We start from the raw sequence: 26,507 nt of genomic DNA on the forward strand, positions 1-26,507 counted from the left end.
CCTAAAGAAGACAACATGGCGCATTAATCGCCCTCTGGACATTTACTTCTGAACCTCTGCTCCCCCAGTAATGCAAAATTGCACTGAGATTACATTTTCAAAACTGAGAAACTGTTTTCAAAATGAAAAACTGACACCCAGTGGACAGCATATAAAAATGCATGGAACAGATTGCAAAAATCTTTACATTTAAACAAAGAAAAACTCAATGCGGAAGATAATGGCACATTAGAGGTGCTGAGGTTAAGTGTCTAGAATGCAATAAAACACGCAACAGCATTTCAAACCGAGAAGTAGACACGTTTGCACACTCTCTCTCTCTCTCTCTCTCTCACACACACACACACACACACACACACACACACACACACACACACACACACACACACACACACACACACACACACACGATTGTTTTGGGGTGAATAATGTTGGTTATCAAACAATGAAACCTGAAAGATAATTTCTTTTTTTCCAAATTGCAAAAGGCACCTGGAAAAATCTGATTTGGTGTCACTGTGCATGAGGGTCATCCATCCTTTGTTTCTTCTTAATTTCTGATTATAAAATGTTGCGTCTAAAGCCGTTTAGAATAATATTAAGGGTAAAGACATTTGGATTATTACTAAAAAATGATGCAGAGGGCCAACTTCAACTTGCCAGCATGCCCCATTATATTTTTAATTAAGCGTAGTTTACAGGTTCTCATAGAAAGTTTCAAGCACATGACTTCATATTTATCTAGTTATTTTCCCTCTACTTTCTAGTACGTTTTTTTCTGTTCTTTTTTTTTTTTAATTTGCAAAATGTTTAAGCGATTTATTGCCTTTTACTCAAAGGTTATTGAAAGATTTAATGCCATTTTGCTCAGTTTTCAAAGTGTTAGAAGGGCTCAGGAGAGGCTGCAGGGTCTTATTGTCATCTTTTAAAAAAAAGAAAAGGCCTAAAAAAATATATAAGACATGCAAATGTGAATTATTTGGGCTGTAGGAGGAGAGAACGCGTTTGTTTCCAAATATTATCGCTGATAATGAAACGTGTTTGTGAATTGTTGGAGAGAGCCTTTAGATGAAGACTTTGGTGGCTCTAAAAAGAGCCGTTGTGTGCGTGTGTGTGCGTGTGTGTGTGTGTGTGTGTGTGTGTGTGCGTGTGTGATGCGGATCAGCCGGCAGTTTAAGCTCTCTCTCCGCGGATGCGTCGGGCCAGCTGGATGTCTTTGGGCATGATGGTGACCCTCTTGGCGTGGATGGCGCACAGGTTGGTGTCCTCGAAGAGTCCGACCAGGTAAGCCTCGCTGGACTCCTGCAGAGCCATGACAGCGGAGCTCTGGAAGCGCAGGTCGGTCTTGAAATCCTGAGCGATTTCACGGACCAGGCGCTGGAAGGGCAGCTTGCGGATGAGCAGCTCGGTGGATTTCTGGTAGCGGCGGATCTCTCTGAGAGCCACGGTACCGGGCCTGTAGCGGTGAGGCTTCTTGACGCCGCCGGTGGCCGGGGCGCTCTTACGGGCAGCCTTGGTGGCCAGCTGCTTCCTGGGAGCTTTGCCTCCGGTGGATTTACGAGCGGTCTGCTTGGTTCTTGCCATGGCTTTTTCTTCTTCCTCCTCTGAAGAGCAAATAATAAGGTGTGAAGAAAACGCGCTCTCCTTAAACTGTAAGACCGGATGTGAAATGATGACACTGTTTCAAAGCTCCGGCTCTTGATTGGTGAACCGGCTCTTCCTGGTTTTCAAAACCGCCTACTGTCAAAAAGTCGGCTGCTTATTGGATACATTTGTCTTTTTGCAAACCTGGCGCCAAAATTTAAATCGGACCGCCCTCTGCAGCCTCTCCTCAGGTTGGTCTGACAGGTAGAAATGGCAAATTTGAAACTTTGAAACGTTTCAGTACTTTTAAACCGTTGATTTGAAGCGTTTCGTAACCTGTTCGCTCTACATTTGAATCTACCGGTTGAAGCTTGCATTGCATCCCAAAAGCCTACCTCAGTAGGTGTCATGCAAATCAAATCAAACTGCTATTGATTTAGTTCTTGTAGTATATTGTGATTATTTCATATCATTATTAGCTATGTTACCTAATGACACTGATCTTTTGCTATGCACTGCCTGCAACAACAAGAGGACAACAGGATTGACCAACGCTGTCCAGGCTGTGCTGCTGCCCAAGAACACCGAGAAAATAACAAAGTTTAAGTAAGCTGAAACGAGCCACACACACTTCTGATACAGAGCTATGCTCCCACACTAAAATCTGACAAGAACCTTTACATTTAAAAAGAAATCCACCAAATGGACTGTAAATATAGCTTGATCTTAATGTTTCTGTTAAGTTTATTTAAAATGTTTCATTTTATTAAGCTGTTGCCCATTAAAAATGACATAATTAAATTAATTAAATGTAGGCTACTTAATATTGTGAAGACATTATAACTCATGAATGACAATTTTGATTAAATCAGTCTCGACATTTTGTACTTATTGTTGTAATGTATCTCTATTTAGCCAGTTGAAAACTAATCAATCATATCTGTATAGTTATAAACATGTTGAGAAAACAGATCTTGCAGATCTCTAACTTCATTGGCTAAATCTCCAAGTCAGACTTACTTGGTTAACTGATATTGCTAATACTTGGACAAAACAAGAACGCTGGTCATTTTTAAATTGCAACAACAAATATGAAAATACTGCCAGAATTAAAAAAATTTAACAAAGTAAATGGAAAATAAGATTAATAGTTACATTTACTTTTCTTTTTCAAGACAAATGATTTCCATTATCATTTGAAGTCAGATCAACTTGTCAGATTTTACAGTGCTCTGTCTTTGATGCACAGATCCAACAACGTACCCCAATTAAAATAAATTAATTAAGACAAAATCCATTTGTGCATTAAAAAGAAAATATTCCTCAACCAATACTCAACAGTTGATGACCAATATCCCCAAACTGCTGGTTTGTCATTACAATTAGGTGTGTTTCTATGATGAGGACATTAAGGTCTTAAGCCCGGATCACAGTAGGGTCATGAATTCTAGTGATAGCAAATAGCAAATGTACATTATGTGACAATATAGTCTACTGTGTGTGTGTGTATGTGTGTGTGAGAGTTTATTTATTTGCTTGTGCATGTATGTGCTTCAGAAGGAAACACTAAGAAACTGGGACAGCATTTTGGGAACTTCTCAGAGGGACCTTTCCTCGGCTCTGTGATGATGAGATGGCTGGTGTTATTGACGAGGTCTGCTGTGATCAAACTACAATGTTCAGATGATGGACGACTACAAGCACATCCTCACGGTACTGGCTTTAATGCAGACAACGTTTTTTGTTTTTGTAACTGTTTTATTTATGTTTTCTTTTAAAAACTGAATTTGCTGCCTTCCTAAAGACCTTTGTAATGTACATCTTAAAAAGTGTGCCATAAATTAAATTGTTACTATTATTATTATTATTATTATTATTATTAGGGCCACAGGCAGTCGTGAAGGCCCTATAGAAATCAAAGGAATTATTATTATTATTATTATTATTTATCATCAGTAAATTTACAGGGTTTGGTCTAGAAATGACATACACCGAAATGAAGCAGAAATTCGGTGTCCTCCTGTCCCACCTAGTGGCGACAGGAAGTACTACACCATGTCAACCAGCTCACTCAAGAGTCCAAACTCTCCACGTGCAAAAACTGACTTTCCCTAAAATGAATGACCGCCTCAGAGTCGTGCCAGTGCCCCGACGTGTGTAGAGGTGCGAGGGCCCGTTCATCGCGGCTTGCAGCTTTAATTAACTGTTTTTATTTCTTTTATTCTTGTATGTTTTATATTATTTACTGTACAGTTCCTCCTCTTTAACCCTTTGAAACCTGAGCAAATTGGCCCGATTTCTTGCAAAAACATGGCAAGACAGTGATGGACAACTTAAAAAATAAAAACTATCAAGAACTTAATAGAAAGTTACAAGATGATTATGAGAAGGACAGAAGAATAAGGAAAATGACAAATAAATAGCAAAAATATATATATTTTTAACCCTCTTAACAACATACATTTGAATATATATATATATATCCCCAGTGCTTACTATCAGATCATGTCCTGTTTTTTTCCCCAAGTTTGCTTTTTTTTTAAGTTGCTCACTGTATTTACCTGTGTTTTTAGAAACAAATCAAACCAACAGACCAAATCTGCTATGATAATAACCTGATAATATTTTTTTTAACTTTTGTAATTTTCACTTTAACATAATGTGTTTTACACACCTTATATTAATGTTTACTTTGCTGTAAAAGATTTCCTGCTTCCTTAAATGTGTGCTAAAAACTATAGAGAACATAATAATAATAATAATAATAATAATAATAATAATAATAGTAATAATAATAAGGAATATGGACTCAGAATATGATGTGGGTGGCTCTTAAAAGAGCCTTTTGTTCAGATTCGGTGAGTTAGTGGCAGCTCACTTCTTTTTGGGTGCTGCCTTCTTGTTTTTGGCCTTGGAAACCTTCTTTGACGCGGCGGGTTTCTTTGCAGCTGGGGTCTTCTTGCCCGCTTTCTTCTGGATCTTGGCCTTTTTCTTAGCCGGTGCCGATTTTTTAGCTTTCGCTGGAGACTTCTTGGCGGCTACTAGCTTCTTGGGTTTTTTAGGCGTCACGGATGTCTTGCCTGCCTTAACTGCGGGCTTCTTCGCAGCTGCAGGTTTCTTCACGGGCTTCTTCTTGGGCTTTACTTCTGACGTCTTCTTGTTGATCTTGAAGGAGCCGGATGCCCCGGTGCCCTTGGTCTGGACCAGAACCTCTTTCGCTACAAGCGCCTTAATGGCGGTGTTGATACGGCTGTTGTTCTTCTCCACATCATATCCTCCAGCAGCCAGTTTTTTCTTGATGCTGGCCACAGACACACCGCCCCGCTCATTGGATTCAGCCACGCACTTGATGATGAGCTCCCTCACGCTTAACCCAGAGCTCTTCGCCTTTTTGACCTTCCTCTTTGGTTTCTTCTCCTGAGTGGCAGCGGGTGCTGCTGCCGCCGGTGCTGGTGCTTCCTCTGCCATCGTGTGCTGGAAGTTTTGCTCTGTAGATGAGTACAGTGGTGAGGCGTTCACAGCAGGAGGCTGCACTTAAACACAGCATGAGAACCGTGGAGACTCAGCCCGGCTGTGACTCAGAGGTGCAGCCTGCAGTGCTGCTCCACTTGTGTTTTCTCTTCGCTACTAAAACACCCCAAACTAAATGTGGGAGAAGTGCAGACGCCTGAGAGTGCAGGGGCCGATAGCAGGCATGTGTCTCCTCATATTAAAGTCACCAACAGCTCTGATGCTCTCTGCATTTTGTCTGTGGAGTCTCGAAAGCTCACCTGTTCACCGCCGCAGCCAGCACTGCACAGCGGCTTTCGCGACTTATTTGTCTCCTTAAATGATTAAAAATGCGTCAAAACTCCACCAAAAGCAGTTTTCCAGCTGACGTAAATGCTTTTGCAGTTACTAAAAGTAAAAACAACCACCTGTTGATAATCAGTTTGCAATAAATACAGTTATTCTGGTGGCAGCAAACACACTGCTTGTGACCTCAGGGCGTATAGCGCCAGGCTTCCCACTAGAGCTGCTCACTGTTGCTGTGATCATTTCCTCTTTTATTCCGAGGACGACTTTTGATATAAAAACACTGCAACATTGTTTTCCACAGTCGCTACAACTCGTTTGTATCAAACGTTGTTCATTAACCCCGCAGTGTATAAAGTAGTTGAAACCAACTCCACCTCCTGCAGCTGCAACATTTACATCAGGAGCGCATCACTAATTCTCAGTCAACTACACAACATCTACATCTCTGAAATGGGCCACTTTGTAAAATAAATTATTTTACTTTGATAATTATACGTACGTCCACTTTATTTCTATTAATATATTATTATATATTATGAATGAAAATACCCAGCAGTGTATAGAGTAGTTGAAACCATGCTCCACCTCTTTCAGCTGCAACATTTAATGAAGATAGCGAGGCATCATTAATTCTAACAATGCAAATTATAGAATTCTGTAAAATACGTGCTTATACTTTGGTTTATGTACTTAAGTATATTTTATACTACTACTTTTGCACTTATAGGTGAGATTTTAAATGCAGAACTTTCACTTGTAAGAGAGTATTTTTACACTGCAGTGTTTCTAATTTTACTTAAGTGAAAGATCTGAATAATTATTCTACCACTGGTCACAATGTCAAGTTTAGTGAATCTTTTCTGTGTTTTTGTTACTTTCTCTGTCCATAAACACATTGACAGTAAATAACAGCTTCTAGTGGAAGCACTGGAAATCCCTTTAAATGTATCTCAGTACAGTAACACTGTTTCATAAATTAACTGCAGAGTATAGGTATTAAAAAATAACTTCTTAAGTGAGTGCCATGCTGCAGTGTTACACTTATTCTGCATTTTTGTTTTTCTTTTCTTTTTTGTGTCTTTGTGTAATTCAATTTGGGCCTTCCTTGAAAAGTTAAGAAGCTCTGGATGAAGACCTGTAATCAAAAAATTGTATTAAAAATGACCTCTATCAGCTGAAGCTGATAATGAAAACCACTCGGAAGGAGTTAATAGGGTTCACTACATGTGTGGTGAAGTGTGCACACTTCTTCTAACCTCTAGGTGTTCTGTATTACAAAGTACAGTAGTGCAAAATAACTCAGGGAATCAAAGTACATTCATTATAAGATAAGATAAAGATTTATTCTCAGAAACATTGCTGTGCAGCTGTTGCAATACAAAGTTGGAGGAGTGCAGATATAAATCATGCAGTGAGGACTTGTATGGACAGGCAATATATAGCTAATATAAAGTATAGTATCAGATTTAACAATGAAAATAATCTAGCTAATAAATACAAGAACTAGCTCACAGTAAGGTTCAAAATATACAAACAAGTAACAATAAGCCTGTGTCTACAAATGACCCAATTATCCAGTGTAATATCCTTAATTACTAAAATGGGTCACACTGCTCTTCTCCTTAGATGTAATAATAGCCTCTCAGATACAGTAACATCACGTTTATAATATAAATTCTACATATTTCACTTAAAACACTTTGATTACAGTGATCTTATGTTTCCAGATTGCCAAATTATTCATACTACTATTCACCACATTGTAAATGTATGTTGGCCTCAGAGTAAGCTATTCATAATGGCTGCAAAGTAGTTATTATTTTACTATATTTGTGTTTACTGCAGCACTTTTGGGCAGGTAGAAAGACCTGTAGCAGCTTGATGAAAAATATAGCCTTTATGTAAAAATCCATTTTTTTAAGAGTGTGCCCTGGTTTCGTCTTAGGGCTGGTAGGAGGGGTGGGGGCAGTGACGGAAGACATATTCAGCTGCAGGAGGTCAACTATTTTTTAAACTGCTGGGTATCTTAATTCATAATACATCATAATTTTTAGTAGATTCATGTTTTGTATTATTCTGAATTTCTCCAATAACAAATGAATAACATAATGAGATAAAAATATTTGCCTCTAAGATGTAAAAGAGTGGAAGAGAATTGTACCTAAGTACAGTACAAGACACCACTGACTAGTAGGCCTACAGAATAAGTCCTGCATTTGGAATCTCAATTAAGTATCCTAAAAGTGCGAAAGTATTTGCATTAATTAATACATAAAGCATCTATTAATGTAAGTGTACTTATTCTGCAGAATGGCTTATAACAAAATAAAATATATTTTATTATTTTTATACGGAGGAGGGTATTTGTACTTTTATAATAGCCTAACTAGTGATGCATTAATGTATTCACTTTAATGTTGCATCTATTGGAGGGTGTTACAATTACATACAACTAGGTAGCTTAAGTTATCATAAATAATGATTTATTAGTTGATACATGTTTTGTGTCAACAGGAGATGCTTTGTTACCAGTAAAAGTCCTGCATTTTACTAAACTACAGATCTAATTGCAACAAAATATACTAACCAAGAGTAGAAGTACCCATATAACAGAATGACCCTGTTCAGAATTATATACATTTCATTGTTATGATATTGTTATAAATATATATATTATGATTAGTGATGCACATTGCAGCTGGAAAGGGTGGAACTGGTTTCAACTTCTTACATGCTGCTCAATAGCTTATTCTATGTTATATCATAGTTTTCGTCAATGGATATTTTGCATTATTCTGAATCTGATGCATAAAGTCTAATAGAAGAGTAAAAGTACAATATTTGCCTCTGTGATGTAACAGAAAAAGTACTGCGATTGAATACAGTTCTGAAATATGCATAGTTGCATTCACACACTGACTGCAATTATTAATCTGAACTGAGGGAAATATACATTTAACATTTTGCATTATCACCTATATTGTGTCATGAAATGCATTTTTAGATTGTTTTACACACTGTATTTATTATCAGTTAGCACACTTAATGTATGTAGGTGTCAATTTGGTAGCAGTATATTTTTATGTTTTATATTTGTACCTTTGTGTTTCTTTCCTAAAATGAAACATATGAAAGCACCCATTTCCAATTGTTTGTTATTAAGATTTATTATAATTGATATGCAGAGAATTAAGTTAATAGTAATAAGATGTCCAGAAACAGTTTTGACAGTTAATTTACCTCATTACAATCAAAGGAAAACACAGAACCTTTCAAATTCTTCTGTTGATATATAAAAACTGCATTTTTATAACATGGTGCACTGATGGTATGTGGATTTGTTTTAACAGATGCAGTTACCATAAGTCACAAATTAGGTCTGGCTGTGCAAAAAAGGAGGTGACACATTTAAGGCAATTAAGCATTGAGAAAAAGTGCTCTCAGGGGAAGTGGGTGGCTCTTAAAAGAGCCTTTGGATTAGTAAACGTCTACTCGTTTACTTGGAGCTGGTGTACTTGGTGACGGCCTTGGTGCCCTCGGACACAGCGTGCTTGGCCAGCTCACCGGGGAGCAGGAGGCGCACGGCGGTCTGGATCTCCCTGGAGGTGATGGTGGAGCGCTTGTTGTAGTGAGCCAGCCGGGAAGCTTCACCGGCGATGCGCTCAAAGATGTCGCTCACGAAGGAGTTCATGATGCCCATGGCTTTGGACGAGATCCCGGTGTCGGGGTGGACCTGTTTCAGCACCTTGTACACGTAGATGGCATAGCTTTCCTTCCTGGGCCTTCGCCTCTTGGTACCGGTCTTGCCAGTAGCCTTGATGACTGCCTTCTTGGCGCCTTTCTTCGGAGCAGCTTTCGACTGTTCAACCATGTTTCCTCTTGTTATCAAACGATGACTGTACTCATGCGAGCAGCTGTATTTATACCACTTTCATGCAGATCAGCATGTGTGGCCTCCCTCCTGTGATTGGCTGAGCTGTTCATGAGGCGTTGTCTTTTTTCTCCGTAGGAAAACTTTATTAATTTCAAAGAGACATACAACAACGGTCACAGAGAGAAATATGCCCGAGGCGTTTAGTGTCTATTCATATTAAGTCATTTCATAGTTTTTGAATGTAGACTACTTCCTCTAAAATACTGTGAGTCTGTCACGTTTTTTGGTCTCCACATCTTCTGGTAAAGTGCCATACTGCTTGTGATCAGCAAAAAACAAACAAAAAAGAAGCTTAAAACAGGCTTGGTTTGGAGTCAGACCGCTTCGGTTTGTGGACATGAAATTTACCAAGAGTGATCGGAAGCTGAATAATATCAATCTCGTAAAACTCACACTGTATCATCAAATAATATGCATTAATATGTATGTTAGTGTCCATTTCCCCATGTATTAAGCAGGTTTTTGTATTTCCAAACCTGATTCAGTCAGTTGATACAGTTTGTGCACAGAAGAAAGAAAAGTGAAAAAAATCAACATAAACCAACAACAAACATTGAGTGCTTAATTCCTTTACAAAGGGACTAAAGTGGCTCCAGTCTGGTCATTAAAACACATTAACATGCATTTTAACTTCCATCAGTTAAATGCATTTAACATTTCATTTACATCTAACAAAATCAGCATCAAACATGTGGCAACATTCACAAAGCAGGTCTTATTTAAGTAACCTGAAAGAAGTAAGTAAGCATCAATATATAGCTAAAAAAAAAAAAAAAATTAAGTTACTGTAGTGATTCTATAAAATACCTTTTTAAATGAATGATTTTTAAGATATATTCTTTTCTAGTCCCACAGTGGGGACATTTGCATTGTTACAGCAGCTTTGGGTGTTCAGGACGAGCAGCAAAGTAACAGTACGAGTGATTAAAAATTAAAAAGTTTATTAAAAAATATATAGAAAATGTGTGAAACATTATCAAAATATTAGTGTGGTGCCAACTCAGTTGAATACAGTATACATTTACTCCTTGCACACTTGTGAAAAAAAAAAAAAACCACTTTTGGCTAAAGGAGTGGGATTCTTGTTCATACATTATTGGATATGTATTAATGCATTTACTACAATGTGTTTAAATCAGGTGTGAAATGTTACAATGTTGTTGATTAGATGTTCTAGTATTTTGCCTTCTGAAGTTTTCTAGCACCTAAATACACATTATCAATTTTAACACAACATTAGATACATAACTTTTTAACAACGGAAGAAAGCCTGCTCTTTCAGGTAAAAGGTGGGCGGCCCTTAAAAGGACCTTTGATTTTTGATTATCAGAAGAAAACCATTTAACATCCAAACCCGTACAGAGTGCGACCCTGCCTCTTCAGAGCATACACCACATCCATGGCGGTCACGGTCTTCCTCTTCGCGTGCTCGGTGTAGGTGACAGCATCACGGATCACGTTCTCCAAGAACACCTTGAGCACTCCGCGGGTCTCCTCGTAGATCAGACCGGAGATACGCTTCACACCGCCGCGGCGAGCCAGGCGGCGGATGGCCGGTTTGGTGATCCCCTGGATGTTGTCGCGGAGAACTTTGCGGTGACGCTTCGCGCCTCCTTTGCCGAGTCCTTTCCCGCCTTTACCTCTTCCACTCATTTTCGCAGATCAGACTTTGAACGCTGAATGAAACCGTCACCGGATCCCCGGTTCATTATTTGTCGTCTGCGGACGTGATAGAAGACACCGGAAGCCTGTTCTTCCTCCTCGCTGGTTTTTCCAGATGTTTGACTTGATAATGAACATTTTGGTGCATCAGCGCCACCTGCTGATGAACTACAGCATGAATCAGAGACAGCTTGTCTCCTGTCTTAACCCTTTGAAACCTGCATCGACTTCAGTTTTCATGTCCTGCGTTCAGGCGCCTCTCAAAAGCATTTAAACTTTCTAAACAAAAGCAAATTAGGTTGTTTTTTTTTTTGTTTTTTTTCTCAAAAAACATGGAGATAAAGGCAATTATCAACTTGGCGTACTGCAGAAAAAAATAAATAAAAGGTGATAAAATGATTAGAAAATTAGCTTAAAAGAGAGACAGGAAATCATCAAATTACTAGGGAAAAATATCAAGAAAGTATTTTTCTAAGGATTATAATTCTTTATTAGGTAAGGGGAACAAATGCAGCATTTTTAAATTATTATTTTTATTTGCGATTTTACTGTTTATACTCTCAGACTCCCCTATTTTTTGTTATGTTTTTGTTTTGTTTTGCTAATTTAATTTATTACATTTGGGGTCATCTTTGTCAAGTTGCTCCTTGCCTTCTTTCCATGTTTATGAAAGAAATCAAGCCAAGTTGCTCAGGTTTCAAAAAGGGTTAAGACTCAGCGTAGCAAACCCCAGGCCAGACAATGGATGAGCGTAGTGATGGTTTCAAAAGGTTTTTATTTTCTTTCACCGTTACCATTTTCCATATAACGATGCCCAAACACTTTCTTCAAATCACACTCCAAACCACCATAAGAGCTGAAGGATCACACACAAATGAGTAATATTAGCTCTTACACATGTGAAACACAACAATACACTGCATAAATGTATAAAAAGGAAGAATACATAACTATATACATGAATTACATTTTTAACAACCATGCCCCACTGTGAAGTAATGAGGCATGTTTCAGTCTAAAAATCATTGTGAAAGTACACAATTTATTTTTTACGCTGCGTAAAGTTAATATCAGATGCTATGTTACTTTTTAAATGTCAAAATATCATATTAAAGATTTATAGCTTTTACTCAGGATGTTTTTCAAAATGATTTGTCCATTGGAAAGGACAGTGAATATAATCTAATCAGAGTGTCACCAGAAAATGAATGGGGGAATTTTTTATACTGATCAGATTGTCTAATTATTAATGCCTCTTATTGATGAAGTTCATAGAATATTAACATCGGTAAGTACAATAAAAAATATATATGCAGTGTGTTGTAAAGCATTACTTTAATCACTGATATGAACTTACCATTCAGTTTCTGAGGTTTTTTTTTGTTGAAAAAGGTCTTGTTTAGACCATTTCTTGTCATTTTTATTTGGCTAAAGATATTTTGTTCATATTCTTTGTCCGCTGGAATAGACAGAAAATACATAATTAAGTATCTTAATAAAAAACAAAACAAAACAAAAACAAAAAAAAAAGCTAATGATGAGAGTGCATTTAAAGTAGAAATCCACCCTCACACTATTTTTTGTGTGTTTGGAAGATAATTGGGTTCCTACTTACCTATCAATTGGAAAGCCATTGTAATACATTGTAGAGTAGCTTCCTCCTTCCTTGGTAACCTACCTATCTACTTAAGTAGTAGTACACCCACCTCACCAACTAGCACTACACCACTGGCCGAGAGGCATGACAAAGCATCAGTATTTGATGACCTGGGGATGAGCCGTTTACACACATAGCACACAGAAGTTCAAATATGAATCAAGGTTCTGGTGCTGCATTTTCTATTTCTCAACTCAAATGTTTTCATATACTTTTAAATGAGAGATTTGATTTAATATTGGCTTTTTTTTTTATCAGTTATACTATAAAATTTATTTTTATTTTATTTTATTTTTCTTTGTTTTAACAATTGACTATGTTAGTGTAGCAGCAAAGGAAAACAGCTAAGGTTGATCCAGAGAACAGGGGCTGCCACTGTGCTATAGGTCCAGTAATGCAGCCATAATAATAATAATAATAATAATAATAATAATAATAATAATAATAATAATAATAATAATAATAATAATAATAATAATAATAATAATAATAACAATAACAATAATAATAATTATTATTATCATTATTGTTATTGTTATTGTTATTATTATTGTTATTATTATTATTAGTTGTTTGTCTTTATAAAGGAACATAGTTAAAAGGAAATCCAATACTTTGGCTCTTAAAGAAACTTTTTTCATCTGTTAAACTGACAGGGTGAGATTAAACAAACAAACTGGGGCGAGTGAAACCATAGAAACCAGCGACTTGTTTGACTGCATTGCATGCCGGGAGAAAATACTGTTGCTAGGAGACGGTAAACTTCAGCTGTAGGTGCCTTTTTTCCGCCTAGGATGGCGAAGGTATGATCCTCCTTCTCATTGGCTAGTAGTCGTTGCCTCAATTTGGGAGAGGAGTACGATTGGTTAGGATTGGGGAAGGAATTTCAGATAAGCCAATCAGAGGTAGAGTAAGGCGGGTCATGCCTTCGACATCCTAGCAAATGTAAACCTCGCGTACGGTCAGCAACATTTTGCAGTTAGCAAACATACCGGGGCTCTGTTGTCACTCACAGTTTTACAAAGCTAAATTTAGCTATCCTTAAACTATATCAAGGATAACTCGTGGTGTAATATTTCGTAAGGTAGGTTTGTTTTAATGTCTCTCGACGCTAGGGCTTCCTCACTTAGACGAAGTTAACAAACAAAGTTGACAACTTGACATTACCGTTTGAATTCAGTGTTAAAGTAACACTGCCTAGCTAGCTAGTTAACGCCGTAGTTAACGGCCGATGGCTAGCAAGTGTGCTAAGCCTTTGGGTATAAGATTTTATGTTTTATATTCTAAACTTCACACTTTTTTCTTTACTCACTAATTTGTGCATGGCGTTTATGAGGTTATTGTTGTATTGTGTTGTGTCTCTATAGCTTTTTGCGCTATATATATATATATTGTGTTTAATGCTATTGTGCAGCTCTTTGGTCAACTCTGGTCTTTAAATATATTTGTTTAAAATGCTACCCCACTTTCTTTACTGAACATAATTTAATTTTTAGAAATACCTACAGATACATAGACTAAATAAATAAAAATAATAAACTAAAAAGCAAAGAAACAAACAATAGTTGCATTCACATTTCATAATTCCAGGGTTTATGTTAAATGCATTAGATTTTAATTTCCTAATAACTTAATTGTCTGAACAGCTTTTTTTGTTCTCAGCATTCGATAATATTGTACTACATTGCTGAAATTCAATAGTCCAATAAAGTTTAGGAATGTTGGTTTAGTTTCTGACTATTTTTCCTTATCATTATGGAATTTTCCAAACATTAAAAAATGTTGTATGATGTGTATTTTGTATAATTTTATTCAAATGATATAAGTATAGTATAGTAGAGTGTATATGGAAAAATAATTGATAAATACTCTCCTTTTCCAGTCCATGATAAAACACATTTATTATCAATACTCGGCTGGAATCATTCCAACACAGGCTTTACATTTTACTACTAAAATGTATCTTTACAATACCTATTTAAGACTTGACATGTTAATTTTCTCATGTAATGTTAAATGGAATGCACCTTTGGTGTAGTCGAAGATGGTGGACATAAGTTCGCCCATTTTTTTCCCAACTTTCTTTTGTACACAAGTTAATTTACAGAAATACATGCAGATAGATAGACACAAACAAACAAACAAACCAAAAACAAAATAAGAAGACAAAAACTGCAAAGCAAACAAACAAACAAATATAATTTTTGTTTTTGTTTTACATGTATCATATCATTGTTTAACAACTTAAATGTCTTAATACCTTAAGTGTTCTTAAAATTAAATGGTATTGTGCTTTATTGCTGGAATTCATTAACAAGATGCAGGAAAGTCAGTTTAGTTTGTGACCATTTTTTTTGTCAATATGCAATTTTACAAAAACTAATGAAACGTATGATAGACAAGTTCTTATTTTCAATGTCATCTTCATGAAGTTTAGCATTACATCAAGCACACTTCAACATTTATCTTAAGTTTCTATTCTAGAAAGTTGGCAACATCCATCCAAAACATTGTTATATATACATTGAACAAATAAGTGAGAAATACTCTTTTTCCAGTCCACAAAAATTTTATCACCAGTATTCAGCTTGAATTATTCCAACACAAGCTTTACAGGATGAAATGAATGCATTATCTTGAAAATTAAATCCTTTAGCTTGCTATTTATACTGTATTTAAACGTTTCCCCAGTGTATAATTCCTATTACAGCTGTATTTTGTTGTGCAAGCCAGTGTTGTACAAATGATTTAAATAAAATTATATAAATACATTTTTTAAAAAAAAGGAAACACTCTGGGGTCACAATTTGAGCTAAGGGTTCGTAAAATTTGACTGCTTGTAAAGTTAGATGTGTAATGTTGAATCGATACAATTTTTTTTTTTTTTTGATAAAACATACTCTAGTTGACATTGTTACTTTACCACAACTAACTCCTCTGTCATGCTGTCCCTCCACTGTCCCATAGCCTGTGAGGATATTTGCCATGGCCTCTGCGTCCCCGAGGACCCCTCTGCTGAGCTGCCCTGGTCAACGAAGGGAAAATGAGCCCAGAGGTGAGCCCGGCTGATATATATATATATATATATATATATATATATATATATATATATATATATATATATATATATATATATATATATATATGATAAAATGTGATAGTAACCTGTTTTACTTCAGTGAAAGTAGTAATAGTATAAAATAAATAACATGTTCAAGTCCTTAAGTCAGAATAAAATGTGAAAAATACATAAGTATTGGCATGGAAATATACTTAAAGTGACCAAAAATTAAAGTACTCATTATACAGAATGGTTGCCTGACCTCAGACAGAATCAGTCAACTGGACCCGGCAGATTCAAAGGTCTGGATCCATCAAGCAGAATGGCCCGTTTTAGAATATTGTTTTATATCTCTGCCTTACAATAAGTGAAGAATTAATATGTTAAGATAACCTAATTTCCTTCCCCACAAAATGACTATTTTTAAAACAATTTGTCATGTCATGTTACCTTGAATTTGTGAAGAAAATGTTTTTTTTTTTTTTTTTTTTTTTTGCATGTTGAGATGCAAAATTATGCAAAATTGCCAAACATGTACTCAGACACTTTACTAAGTTACCTTCCAGCAGTTATTTTTGGTATTATTTAACTTTGTTAGTTATGGCTCACGTATTTTAGTGTATAAAATTACCAACAAGCCTCGGTTATTCATCTCTTTAATTAAATGTTAGTTAAACTTAAAATCCACCTGTCATATGTTTGCAGAGCGGCTGCACAAGCTCCCTGACCTCCAGAGCGCCTCCATCCTACCAAGGATTCCAGTCCCTGTTCAAGACACACAGGTGAGACTTGGCAAACTAAGATCAAACTGTGTCAACATATTACCATCTACTGTACACCCAATTTAGTATTTCCAGTAATATTAATATAATTGATCCTTGTCTTAGTCAAAAAGTAATTACAGTATGTAGACATGGGTCTTTTGTAAATGTCCGTTTCTTCGCCTTTATGTAGGCTGTGCTGAAGAGACGTGTAAGACGGAAACAGCCCAGCCTCAGCCACTTAAAAACCCGTGAGCGGATGTATTTTCCCGGCTGGGACACTCAGTCGCCTTCGTCTCAACAAACAGAACTGCCACACAGGCGGCGTGAACAATGGTCTGTCCACCTACCTCCTCTGCAATCTGGGACCAAGGTCAGTGACAGACATGTTTGAGAAGAGAATAAACATTGCTTAAAGGGATACTTTGCTGATTTTCATCCAACTTTGTGTAAAAACAATGTGGGTAATATGTGTAAATGAACTGTGGGAAAGGTACCTCCGTATAAGCACTAGTGTCCTTTTTCTCTTTTATCTTTGGTCACGTAGCATCAATTTCAGAAGTATTTGTGTCTCTCTACTGCATCAATGGCCTAGTTTTATTAAAAGGCCATCTTCCCAGCAGTTAAATGCTTCTTTAAAAGATGCTCACAGTGCATGATGGACACGTACCTCAAAAGTATCTGAAGCTGAAACTCAAGACGACGTTAAACTGTGGCAAAAAAGGCTCACTTGCCAGTCTCAATAACCTCTAAAGAAAGGGGGTTTATTGTTTATCATTTTTAAATGAGGTATATGCAGGAGGAAATTTATCACTGACTGTGACTCTTCACCACTCCTCAGGTGTCCCAGAATGCAATGTTAAACCCAAGTCCTCCCAAACAACCATTTTCCATTAAGAGTGGTGCCAAGAGACTGCTGGATGCTCCATCCAAAGTTAAAACCTATAAGCACAGGAAGGAGGACTGTTTGATGAGCCATGGAGGTGTCTTGTCAGCGTATGAGGATGAGTCTGACTTTATAGACCCAGAGCGCCGTGATGAGCATTACTATCACAGCAAGCTGGTCCACATCCCCTTCTTTGCCCTCTTCAAAATGTGGAAACCCTTCTATGTGTGGCGTACCAAAGTTCGCGCCTTGAAGATTCATTTGGCCAGGAAGTCCCTCCAAAAGCATTTGTTTATTGTCAGTCAGGTATGTAACTGTGTGTATAAACTAATGGCTGGATTTTCTCTCTCACTTGAAATATGCTCACTGAGACATATTTTGTTTGAGATTTAGAATTTAAAATTATTGTGATTGGTGTGGATATTATGTTGTTTTTAACATTTGTTTATGTCATACAGTCTCTAGGTCCTGCACTGATCGACATCAGGAAAATGTGTCACCAAATCAGCGACAAGGGCCTGTGTCACATGGAAAAAAAAGGCACGCACACACTCAGGGAGTTCCAGGACATCCAGTTCAAACAACTGCAAGAGGTGCAATTGCATATCAACACAAATTTGGACCCCGTGTTTTAAGTGTATGTCCATGCATTTTGTACATGTTGTGCGCCTCATGCATTGCCCTCGTTTGTTCATTATTGTCAGGTGGTGGCTGACTTGGAGAAGTTTCAAGACCTGGTGAAGGAGGTGACTGTTAGTGCGTGTCACAGCTACTTGTGGGCATCTCAGTCCAACTCTAACGTCCTAGGTGTGTGCACACGGACCATATGGAGAAAGTGGAATGCATGTATCAGAATGTGTAAAGGTTAATAGTATTGTTTGTTTTTCTCAGATGATAAAAATGATAAGGGAACTCTTATACAGATCAACAAAACTGAAAACTCTCGACACCTCATCCGGTGGGTAATTTTCTTGTATTTGTTTCCTTTAAATTTTATTTGCTTTCTGTCCCTATTTGTGTCGAGGCATGCCTACTTTTTACATTGCAGACAATGTCATAGTCGGTGAACACAGGTAAAATGTCAATGGATGGATATAAAAAAATACCCCCAATACTGTTGCATGAAAAGGAAAATTATCTTTAGGGACAAAAAGGTTTTTTTAGTCCCAGGTTGTAAACATGTTGATTTTTGCTGTAAAGTTGGGCATTTTAACATTGCGGGTTTGTGTATCAGACGTGCCTGCTTTTTTAAACTACAGATGACAGTTTAACATGTCGTAGTCGGAGAAAACAGGTGTAAAAAATGAAATTTATGTGTATATGTAGTCCACTAAATTGTCCATTAAATCTGAGTGGTCTGCTGGAGACACATGATAGACACAGGTGTGAGCATGATATGTCTCAGCTGTCCAGTTGTGTTTGGATCACTAAAACACATATTGGCACCAGGTGCAAACAAAAACTCAAAGCTTGCTGTGAAAGAGGCCTGTGACTGCTTTAATCAGCACTTTTTATAACTTAAAAACAGTCTGACTCTTCTTTGTCTGTCATCTCACCAGCTTCATCCGTCTTGTTGACTATTTGGTTGTCAACACCTTGCACACGTTGATGGCGAGCGCTGTGGCAAAACTACTGTCAGCACTTCATGAGCATGTACGTCGAACGCCCAGCCACGACATTATTCAGAGCTGGAGCCAGCGCCCTGAGGCTGCCACTGACCCTCCGGAAGAAGAGGTTGACAAGCAGGTAAGGCGTTGTTTCAACATTATTACGATATTACACTATTAACATCAGGATTTCCTACAAAGTCATTTATTTGTGGTAGCTCAAGATGATAAAAACATGTGTTGCCACAAATACACTTTTGTTTTTTAAGCTGTACCATTCATAAGGAGTGTTGTTGAAATGTAGATACTGTTCGGTTATGCATTACACCTCTTGGAGTGCAGAGTGCACTCTGGGCATAGAATGGAGCAGCAGAATGCCAGGCATTTTGCAAGAGAACCTTAACCATTCATTTTGTTGGGTCTTAAAGTTTGCATTCAGTCACAGCAGCTGCTCTTTTCATCCATCAATCTGATCTGATCAGATTAGCTCTGAATTAATTGACAAATCAATTATCCAGCCCCCCTGTTGACAGCTACCACCACACATAAACAGCAATACCATACACACCAATTTTAGTTACAAGCAGACTCAGACCAGTACTCAGTTTTGGTTTTGATTGGTGTGTTTTATTTCACAGTCTGTTGAGTCAGAAACTCCCCGTTTCCAACCTATGTTCATCTCTGAGCTCATACTGGAGCCAAATGCTTTGACCTACAAACCCTCTGAAGAAAACTTTCAGGTTAGTTTTCCAAATTATTACAGTCTTAATTTATTACCCATTTCTTTCCTATCTACAGTTTACTCTTTGTTGATTCCTACAGGAGACTGTTGCAGAGATCATTGGGAGCATTGAGAAAACGGTGATGTCAGTCAAAACACTTACGGCAGATCCCGACTTTGATTCAGTGACAGAGCCTGGAGACTGCGAGGTAGCAAAAAAACAACTAACCACCTCAACCTGACAGCCCTGATGTGTATATTCAGGATAATTTAGCTGTTTTAAATGTTATTGATGTCCATATGTCAAAAACAAATGGTGCAGTTAGATTTTACTGATTTAGTTTGTATCTGTGTTTTTGTGTGCGTTTATAAACTTTTAGAAGGCGACAGAAAAATATGAGGATGGCCCCTGTTTGGAGTCCATCTTAGAGAATGATGGCCACATTCAAAGCACCATCCAAGACATAAAGGTCAGTTTTTAATTTGCATTGGTTTGTGCTTTGTCTGTACAGCACTGTGTTTGTATGGGCCTCTCTTGTTTTTCTCCTCAGGAATCACTCCAGTTTGCCTTTGATGCAGCAAGAGTTTACGCAAAGACATTTGAGCATTTTCGGCTATTCTACAAAGAGAATGAGAGCCTGGATTTGGATTCATTGCAGCAAAAGGATCATGGTGATGTACTCTACATAAATGTCACTTACAACACAGAGCAGTTCAGAGATATAGTGAGAATAGTGGTTTTAAAAGAACAACTGAAAAGCATTCATTAAGCAAACCCTAAACAAGCTGTAGCATCCAAAATAATGTTGTCCCTTTAGACTTTAGGATGTTGACTTCTTCGATCGTCTCACAGATTTGTCCTTTTTTGGAGAAGCACTCAAGTTATATAACAGTGAGCACGACGAGGCCGTAGCCATCCAACAGAAGAGACATCTGGGCTTACTGCTTATAGACACAAAACAGCTCAAGGAGAACCTCTTGTCTTCTCCGCTTCGCTGTCTGGAGGTGAGGACGAGCAATGTGCAAACATATACTACAAAACGAATAACAGAAAAAGAAGGGGGGAAAAATCAAATAATAAAATAAAAAATTTAATTAAATCAAATTAGAGCAAAGAAAAACAATAAATTGAGATTTTTTTTTAACCATCACAAACAACTGATTTTAACTAAGGAGCGGTGTGTCCATTTGGTTTATTAAACCTCACTGAAATGGAAATTTAAGCCTTTAGGCCACAGTGAGTGATATATTTGATAGAAATATTTCTAATACAACAAAATATTCAATTAATGCTACAACCAAAAATGTTCAGACATAGTTCTGATTTTCTGTTTTATAAATCAAATTGTATTTATCCATAATCAGTGAATTACCGACAGTAGATGTCTGTCGGCATGCTTCCAGTTTGGAGAAGCAGGTAGGAGTGCCACAAAAATGCACTTTAGCCACCTAAAAAAAAAAGGCCCACCCTAAAAAATTTATCAGTTTAAGTAGGCGCGATTGAGAATTTTTTCACTGCTTTACCTCAATGTCAGGCAGCCCTTTCACTTGGAACTACATTCTCTCAACCATCGAACTTTCATATTTCTACTCATCTCCCTCTTTCAACCCCTTCAGTATCCTTCCGCAAAAGTTCTTCTTCTGTATGGTCTATTTTACAATGGTATCCTCTTGTCTCCGTGGTAAACAGCATTTCATTTTCACTGTAATAATCACCCTTTTTTAAAAATGTTCTTGCATTTGTTTTCTCTTCTTTAAACTTTTGAAAGTGTGACTGAATTAGCTGCGGCGTAACATGTATGCGTAGGAATATGGAAGTTCTATAGTTGAGAAAATATAGTGCCAAAAGAAAGGGGCTTACTGATGGCAAATTAAAGCAGTGAAAATATTCTCAATATGACGTCCATTAAGCCTAATACTGTTGTTTTTAAGTGGCTAAAATACATTTTGCTACCAGCCCCTGTCTCCAACAGTATGTTGTTATGCTTCTGTGTCAAAACTCCTGCCTGCTTCTCCAAACTGGGCTGAGCTGACCACCATGTACTGAAGGTTAAACGCGTGTTATGGATAAATACTTCATACAACCCTGCTTATAAAATCCAAACAATTTCTTTAAGGGCATGTAGGAATCACTGCTCTGCTCTGAACTTGTGCTTCAGGTCATCAACGAGATGCTTACCCGACTGGCTAGGACGAAGCTAGATGCTATCATTGCCGAGGCTTGTGAAGCTCAGTTTAAACTGGAGTTCAGTCCCTCGACCACTGCTGAGTTAGCCAACTCCCTCTGCTTCCTGGATGAGATACAGCAAAGGGTAAGACAAACATTTCACATTCAAAGTAGTTTCTTTGTCAATCATATTTTTATAGCATATAGTCATCAACATGGTTTCTGTGCTTCTCTCCTGTCCCCTCTTCTCACCTCCTCTCTTTTTCTCTTTCTCAATAGATTCCAGTGCTCGACGCAGAGCAGGAGACAGTGTGTCAGATGTACAATCTGATTAACACGTACTCAGTTCCCACACAACCTGAGGATCTGGTTGTTTACGCCACCTTGGAGCCGTCCATTATCTCATTAAACAGCATTATTGATGAGGCAGCAGCAGAGAGGGACCACAGTGTGGACAAGCTGTGCAGCTCTCTGCACAAGGACATAAAGGAGCTGAACCGTGAGGTCATGAAAGTCAAGCTAAAGTCACAGGTGTGTGGAGGAGCTCTGTTCATTTTTCTATCAGCCATAGCCTGGAAAGGTGTTTTGTATGCTGAGCTTTTGTTGCTCAAGGTGTGTGTGAGGAGTCTCCCCACAAAATTATTAATTTATGGCAGCCTGCCATGATTAAGTTGAAAAAAAGGATAGTTATACGTGCATTGTGTAGGTGCAAGGCTTTTAAAAAATCAAATTTCATGAGGGAAAAAGGTAATGCCTGCACACTTACTCCATGCTGCACAAGTTTATTGAAGACAATGTTTTGATCCTGCCTGGATCTTCGTCAGGTCAAATGTTTGAAAAATTGTTGATTGTCAATTGTTAAACTACCCTGAATGATTCAGATGGTGAACCACACCTGCAACCATAGACCTCGTCAGCCTATTGGTGTGTATAATATGTATAAATATAGATGTGGTTTCGTCTTTTCAAACATTTGACCTGACAAAGATTCAGGCAGGATCTGAATGTTGTCTTCAATAAACTTGTGTGGCACGGAGTAAGTGTGTAGGCGTTACCTTTTTTTCCATCATGAAAGCCTGCCATAATTCAAACATCTGCTGCCAAAAAGAGATTTTCTATTTTTGAAGCTGGACAATTTATTAGGAATGCTACCATTTGGTTATGCATTACCAAAAGGCAGAGCTTACTCTGGGCACTGAAGGAGCAGAAAAACCTCTGGGGCAGTGAAAGTTAAATTTAACTGTTCATTCTACTGGAGCTAAAAGTTTGCATTCACTCGTAGCAGCTGCTCCTCTCATCCATGAATATGATCTGATCAGCTCTGACCAGGTAAATCGACAGATAAATCACCCCGCTAGTCACAAACTGCTGCTGAGGAAAAAAAAGAAATCATGTAGAGCTCCACTTGTGTTATGTTAATGGCCTGCAACACATTTGAATTTAGAAAGAGGACACAATGATATAAAGGGACACACGTACACCAACAGGCACACATAAACTCCAAATCTGTGGGAAACACTGCTATGTATATGTCTTTGCTACATTTTCACTTGCTTGTCTTATTTTTTTCATGTTCAGGATTCAGAAATCCTTGACATCAATGCAGATTCCACCCAAGTGCGTCTGCTGCTGGGGGGTATCCAGATTTCGTTAGACGAGCTGCAGGCTCAGGCCTCTGCCTATACCTCCTACCAGAAGAAATTCAAGGTGCTGAATTTCTTTGGTTCCTTTCAGTAATTCCAAAATTTCGAGTATTAACAAATCTTCTTTGTGTTGTAAAACTGAGTCATAAGCCAACTATCCAGACAAAAATTATTTTCCCCCTCTACCTTCTGACAAATAAAGGTGGAGGTGACCAAGTTTGACACCCTGGAGGAGTTGACTGCAGAGTTCAGACTGAAGCAGCTGCTGTGGGACTCTCTAGAGGAATGGGACTCTTTATCAGATGGATGGAGGCAGGTGAGGTGGAATTAACAAATTGTATGTAAAGGCCATGTAAAGACGCATACACATGCATGCACACGCGTGCTCTCTTCCAAGTTTAACTGTGGTGTTCCATGTTCACCCATCCCCAGAGCACACTTCAGCAGCTGGACCTGGAGCAGTTCAGCTCAATGGTCAACAAGTACAGCAAATACGTCAACCAGCTGGAGAAGGGTCTGCCACGTAACAATGTAGTGCCAAGTCTGAAGAGCAAGGTGGAAGTCATGAAGCAGAGGGTGGGTTAAATTGATTCCACATCAAAATATGGACTGCAAACAAGTACTAGCAATTTAGCCAGTTGGTTCTTGAGTACATTTTTGCGACTTCGTCTAAATGATACTCTTGTGTTTTCCTGCAGCTGCCTGTGATCACTGATCTACGTAACCCGTGTATGAAACCAGAGCACTGGAAGACTCTGGAGTCTGTTGTGGGGACCTCCCTGAATGTGGAGGAGCTCACTGTGGCTGTTTTGGAGGAGCTCAACATCTTCTCCTATGGAACAGAGATACAGGAGGTAACACATAAATATAGCCTACACTGTAAGCTTTTACTGCTACACATGGGATCTCAGTGCTAACTATTAAAGGGATACTTTGCCGATTTTCAACCAACTTTGTGTCAGAGCAGTGTGGGCAGTATGTTTAAATGAACTGTGGTAAACTTCTAACCAGTGCTCTAAAAACAGGCTGTACTTCTGCATTTCCATATTGTCTGCCGCCCCAGGGTCCCAGCGAATCCTTAAAAGGTCTTAAAAGGCATTGAATTAATCAGTCTAAAAATATGGCCTTAATTGGTCCTAAAATGTCTAAAATAAATTTTTCACAAGTTTTAAAAGTGACATAAAAGGTACGATTTTATTCTGAAATCTTTATTCTTTATTCTGAAATCTCAAAATAATAGGTAACTTAAAAAAAAAGAAAAATTCACAGAATTCCCCCCTCCCCCCATTTCGGTTACAGTGAAATCAGTCTTAAATTTTATTGTCCCACCTATGTCATCACTTCAGACATGAAGAGTAGAGAAATAGTTCACGAGACAGACCTGCCTCTGTCTCTGTCTCTCTCTGTCTCAAACTCTGAAATCAGATTAAATGGTTAAATCTATCCAGTGCTGATCGAATGTAGATCAACATTATGTTATTGCACTGCCTATTACTCTCCTAAAATATTTCCAGAAACATGTCTAAATGTTGTGTTTAACTTTAATAGTGGAGTTTGTGAACAGGAAGTGGGCGCCATATGGCTTACCACATAGTGAAAAAAACATTGATCAATGATGAAACTAAGCAGTCCTGATCAAAGATGAACCACAATTCTGTTACTGAGTTACATAATTCTTTCTGCATTTTTTTTTTCAGAAACACGTTTTAGCTCACAGTTAAACTGTAATTATTTTTTTTGTTGTCCGCTGTGTCAAACAAACAAGTTCAGATTATGTCACCCAACAGCAGGAGCATTTAGTGGTCTGGTACGGGGCAGTGTATTCTGGAAGTTGTGGGTTTTCTACCTCTTGAGCAAAAGTGGATGCTACTGCCCCTTTTTCTCTTTTATGAAGTCACTTTCTGCTGCATAGATGGCCTTGTTTTATGTGAGGACCCTCTTTATATCAGTGAAATAATTCTTTAAGTTGATCTAACCTACTACCTTGCATTAAATTGATTTTTTTTGGATTTTGACCTTAAAGTCAATTATAGGAGTACCTTAGCTTGTTAATATCTTTACGTCTGACCTGGATAAACATGACTAACACAGCCTTTGACTTTTAGGTGTCAGGACAGGCTTCAGGAGAGGCATCAGTGGAGACCATTATTACGAAGGTGCGTGAAAAGGGAACTACTAAGAATATGCTGGCAGAGTTATGTCTAAACTGCAGTAGCAGTGTACTCTGCCTTCCTGTCTGTAGAATAAGAGAAACTTTTAATCATGCCATTTGGTGTCAACATTTGCCATTTTAATAACTCTCAAGTTGCTTGCAGGTCTTTAAAAAGTCCTAATATGTCTTAACTTTGATGTTATAAACTTTAGGCCTTAAATAGACTTCAATTTGGATTTTGTGAAGTATTCATGGACATTTAATCTAATTTCATTTCATTCATCTTTTTATTTCTTTTTGTCAAAATGAGTCAAGCTCCTCTGTGTGAAAGCCACATTTTTAATGTTACAAGTCTGTAAATATACCACTGAACTGAATATTGTCTTTTTCCTTTATATTTGCACTTTGCTGCTGGAAAAATGTAGATAACCTAAACCACTCTAATAATCATATTCCTGCATTAAACCTACCTTGGCAAAGGACCAAATCTATACTATTTTTAAGTCATTTACAATTTCTGCAAGTCTGTAGTTAATTTGCAGTCCCAAAACTTGATATTTATTTTTAATCTGTAATATATGACAAAGAAAAGCAGGAAATCCTCACATTAGAGAATTCGAGATCATAGAGTGTTTGTAATTTTTACATAAAAAAATGAATGAAGCTATTGATTATCTGTGAATTGAGTAATCAGTGTGTAGAGTAATTGTTGCACTGTTCAGTCTGGAGTTCAGATCTGATGTTTTAATTTTAACCTCTGCCCTCTCAATGAACCGTGCAGGTGGAAGACGTGTGGAAGACCACAGAGTTCACTGTTCTGCCTCACGGCGACTCCAAAGAGGTCTTCATATTGGGTGGCACAGATGATATCCAG

At 37.7% G+C, this 26,507-nt stretch overlaps 4 protein-coding genes and 1 pseudogene across 5 annotated transcripts in view; 1 reads left to right on the forward strand and 4 right to left on the reverse strand.

Annotated features, from left to right (window-relative positions):
* Positions 1-308: 308 nt before the first annotated feature.
* LOC121965986 (histone H3-like) lies at positions 309-1,637 on the reverse strand. The gene has a single exon (XM_042516093.2). The coding sequence runs from the start codon at positions 1,582-1,584 to the stop codon at positions 1,174-1,176; it is 411 nt and encodes a 136-aa protein (XP_042372027.1). The 5' UTR covers positions 1,585-1,637; the 3' UTR covers positions 309-1,173.
* A 1,086-nt stretch (positions 1,638-2,723) lies between these two features.
* Positions 2,724-5,077, reverse strand: LOC121942398 (histone H1 pseudogene; annotated as a pseudogene).
* Positions 3,156-26,507, forward strand: part of dnah6 (dynein, axonemal, heavy chain 6) — an 80,549-nt gene continuing 57,197 nt past the window's right edge. The window contains exons 1-22 of one of the 2 annotated variants that reach the window (XM_088073455.1): positions 3,156-3,297; positions 15,603-15,690; positions 16,402-16,478; positions 16,651-16,830; positions 17,299-17,649; positions 17,802-17,936; positions 18,048-18,150; positions 18,235-18,301; positions 18,903-19,089; positions 19,589-19,690; positions 19,773-19,880; positions 20,052-20,141; positions 20,223-20,343; positions 20,525-20,676; positions 21,831-21,983; positions 22,118-22,369; positions 23,417-23,545; positions 23,684-23,797; positions 23,914-24,057; positions 24,180-24,335; positions 25,587-25,637; positions 26,415-26,507. In XM_088073455.1, the coding sequence (XP_087929581.1) occupies positions 3,268-3,297; positions 15,603-15,690; positions 16,402-16,478; positions 16,651-16,830; positions 17,299-17,649; positions 17,802-17,936; positions 18,048-18,150; positions 18,235-18,301; positions 18,903-19,089; positions 19,589-19,690; positions 19,773-19,880; positions 20,052-20,141; positions 20,223-20,343; positions 20,525-20,676; positions 21,831-21,983; positions 22,118-22,369; positions 23,417-23,545; positions 23,684-23,797; positions 23,914-24,057; positions 24,180-24,335; positions 25,587-25,637; positions 26,415-26,507 (2,883 nt within the window). In that variant the 5' untranslated portion in view covers positions 3,156-3,267. Of the gene's footprint in view, positions 3,298-13,443; positions 13,720-15,602; positions 15,691-16,401; positions 16,479-16,650; positions 16,831-17,298; positions 17,650-17,801; positions 17,937-18,047; positions 18,151-18,234; positions 18,302-18,902; positions 19,090-19,588; positions 19,691-19,772; positions 19,881-20,051; positions 20,142-20,222; positions 20,344-20,524; positions 20,677-21,830; positions 21,984-22,117; positions 22,370-23,416; positions 23,546-23,683; positions 23,798-23,913; positions 24,058-24,179; positions 24,336-25,586; positions 25,638-26,414 lie in introns of those variants that run through there. The other variant, XM_088073463.1, reaches the window with a different exon arrangement.
* Positions 8,530-9,391, reverse strand: LOC121942539 (histone H2B 1/2-like). Its single transcript, XM_042485774.2, has one exon. The coding sequence runs from the start codon at positions 9,251-9,253 to the stop codon at positions 8,879-8,881; it is 375 nt and encodes a 124-aa protein (XP_042341708.1). The 5' UTR covers positions 9,254-9,391; the 3' UTR covers positions 8,530-8,878.
* On the reverse strand, positions 10,287-11,062 carry LOC121942498 (histone H4-like). The gene has a single exon (XM_042485717.2). The coding sequence runs from the start codon at positions 10,967-10,969 to the stop codon at positions 10,658-10,660; it is 312 nt and encodes a 103-aa protein (XP_042341651.1). The 5' UTR covers positions 10,970-11,062; the 3' UTR covers positions 10,287-10,657.

The sequence above is a fragment of the Plectropomus leopardus genome, chromosome 3, assembly GCF_026936395.1.
Source record: "Plectropomus leopardus strain MGB_pleo_1.0 chromosome 3, ASM2693639v1, whole genome shotgun sequence".
Lineage (NCBI taxonomy): Eukaryota > Metazoa > Chordata > Actinopteri > Perciformes > Serranidae > Plectropomus > Plectropomus leopardus.

Bases quoted from the DNA above. Each gene is read 5' to 3' on its own strand.
- LOC121965986 (XM_042516093.2), bottom strand. From the start codon at position 1,584: ATGGCAAGAACCAAGCAGACCGCTCGTAAATCCACCGGAGGCAAAGCT.
- LOC121942539 (XM_042485774.2), bottom strand. From the start codon at position 9,253: ATGGTTGAACAGTCGAAAGCTGCTCCGAAGAAAGGCGCCAAGAAGGCA.
- LOC121942498 (XM_042485717.2), bottom strand. From the start codon at position 10,969: ATGAGTGGAAGAGGTAAAGGCGGGAAAGGACTCGGCAAAGGAGGCGCG.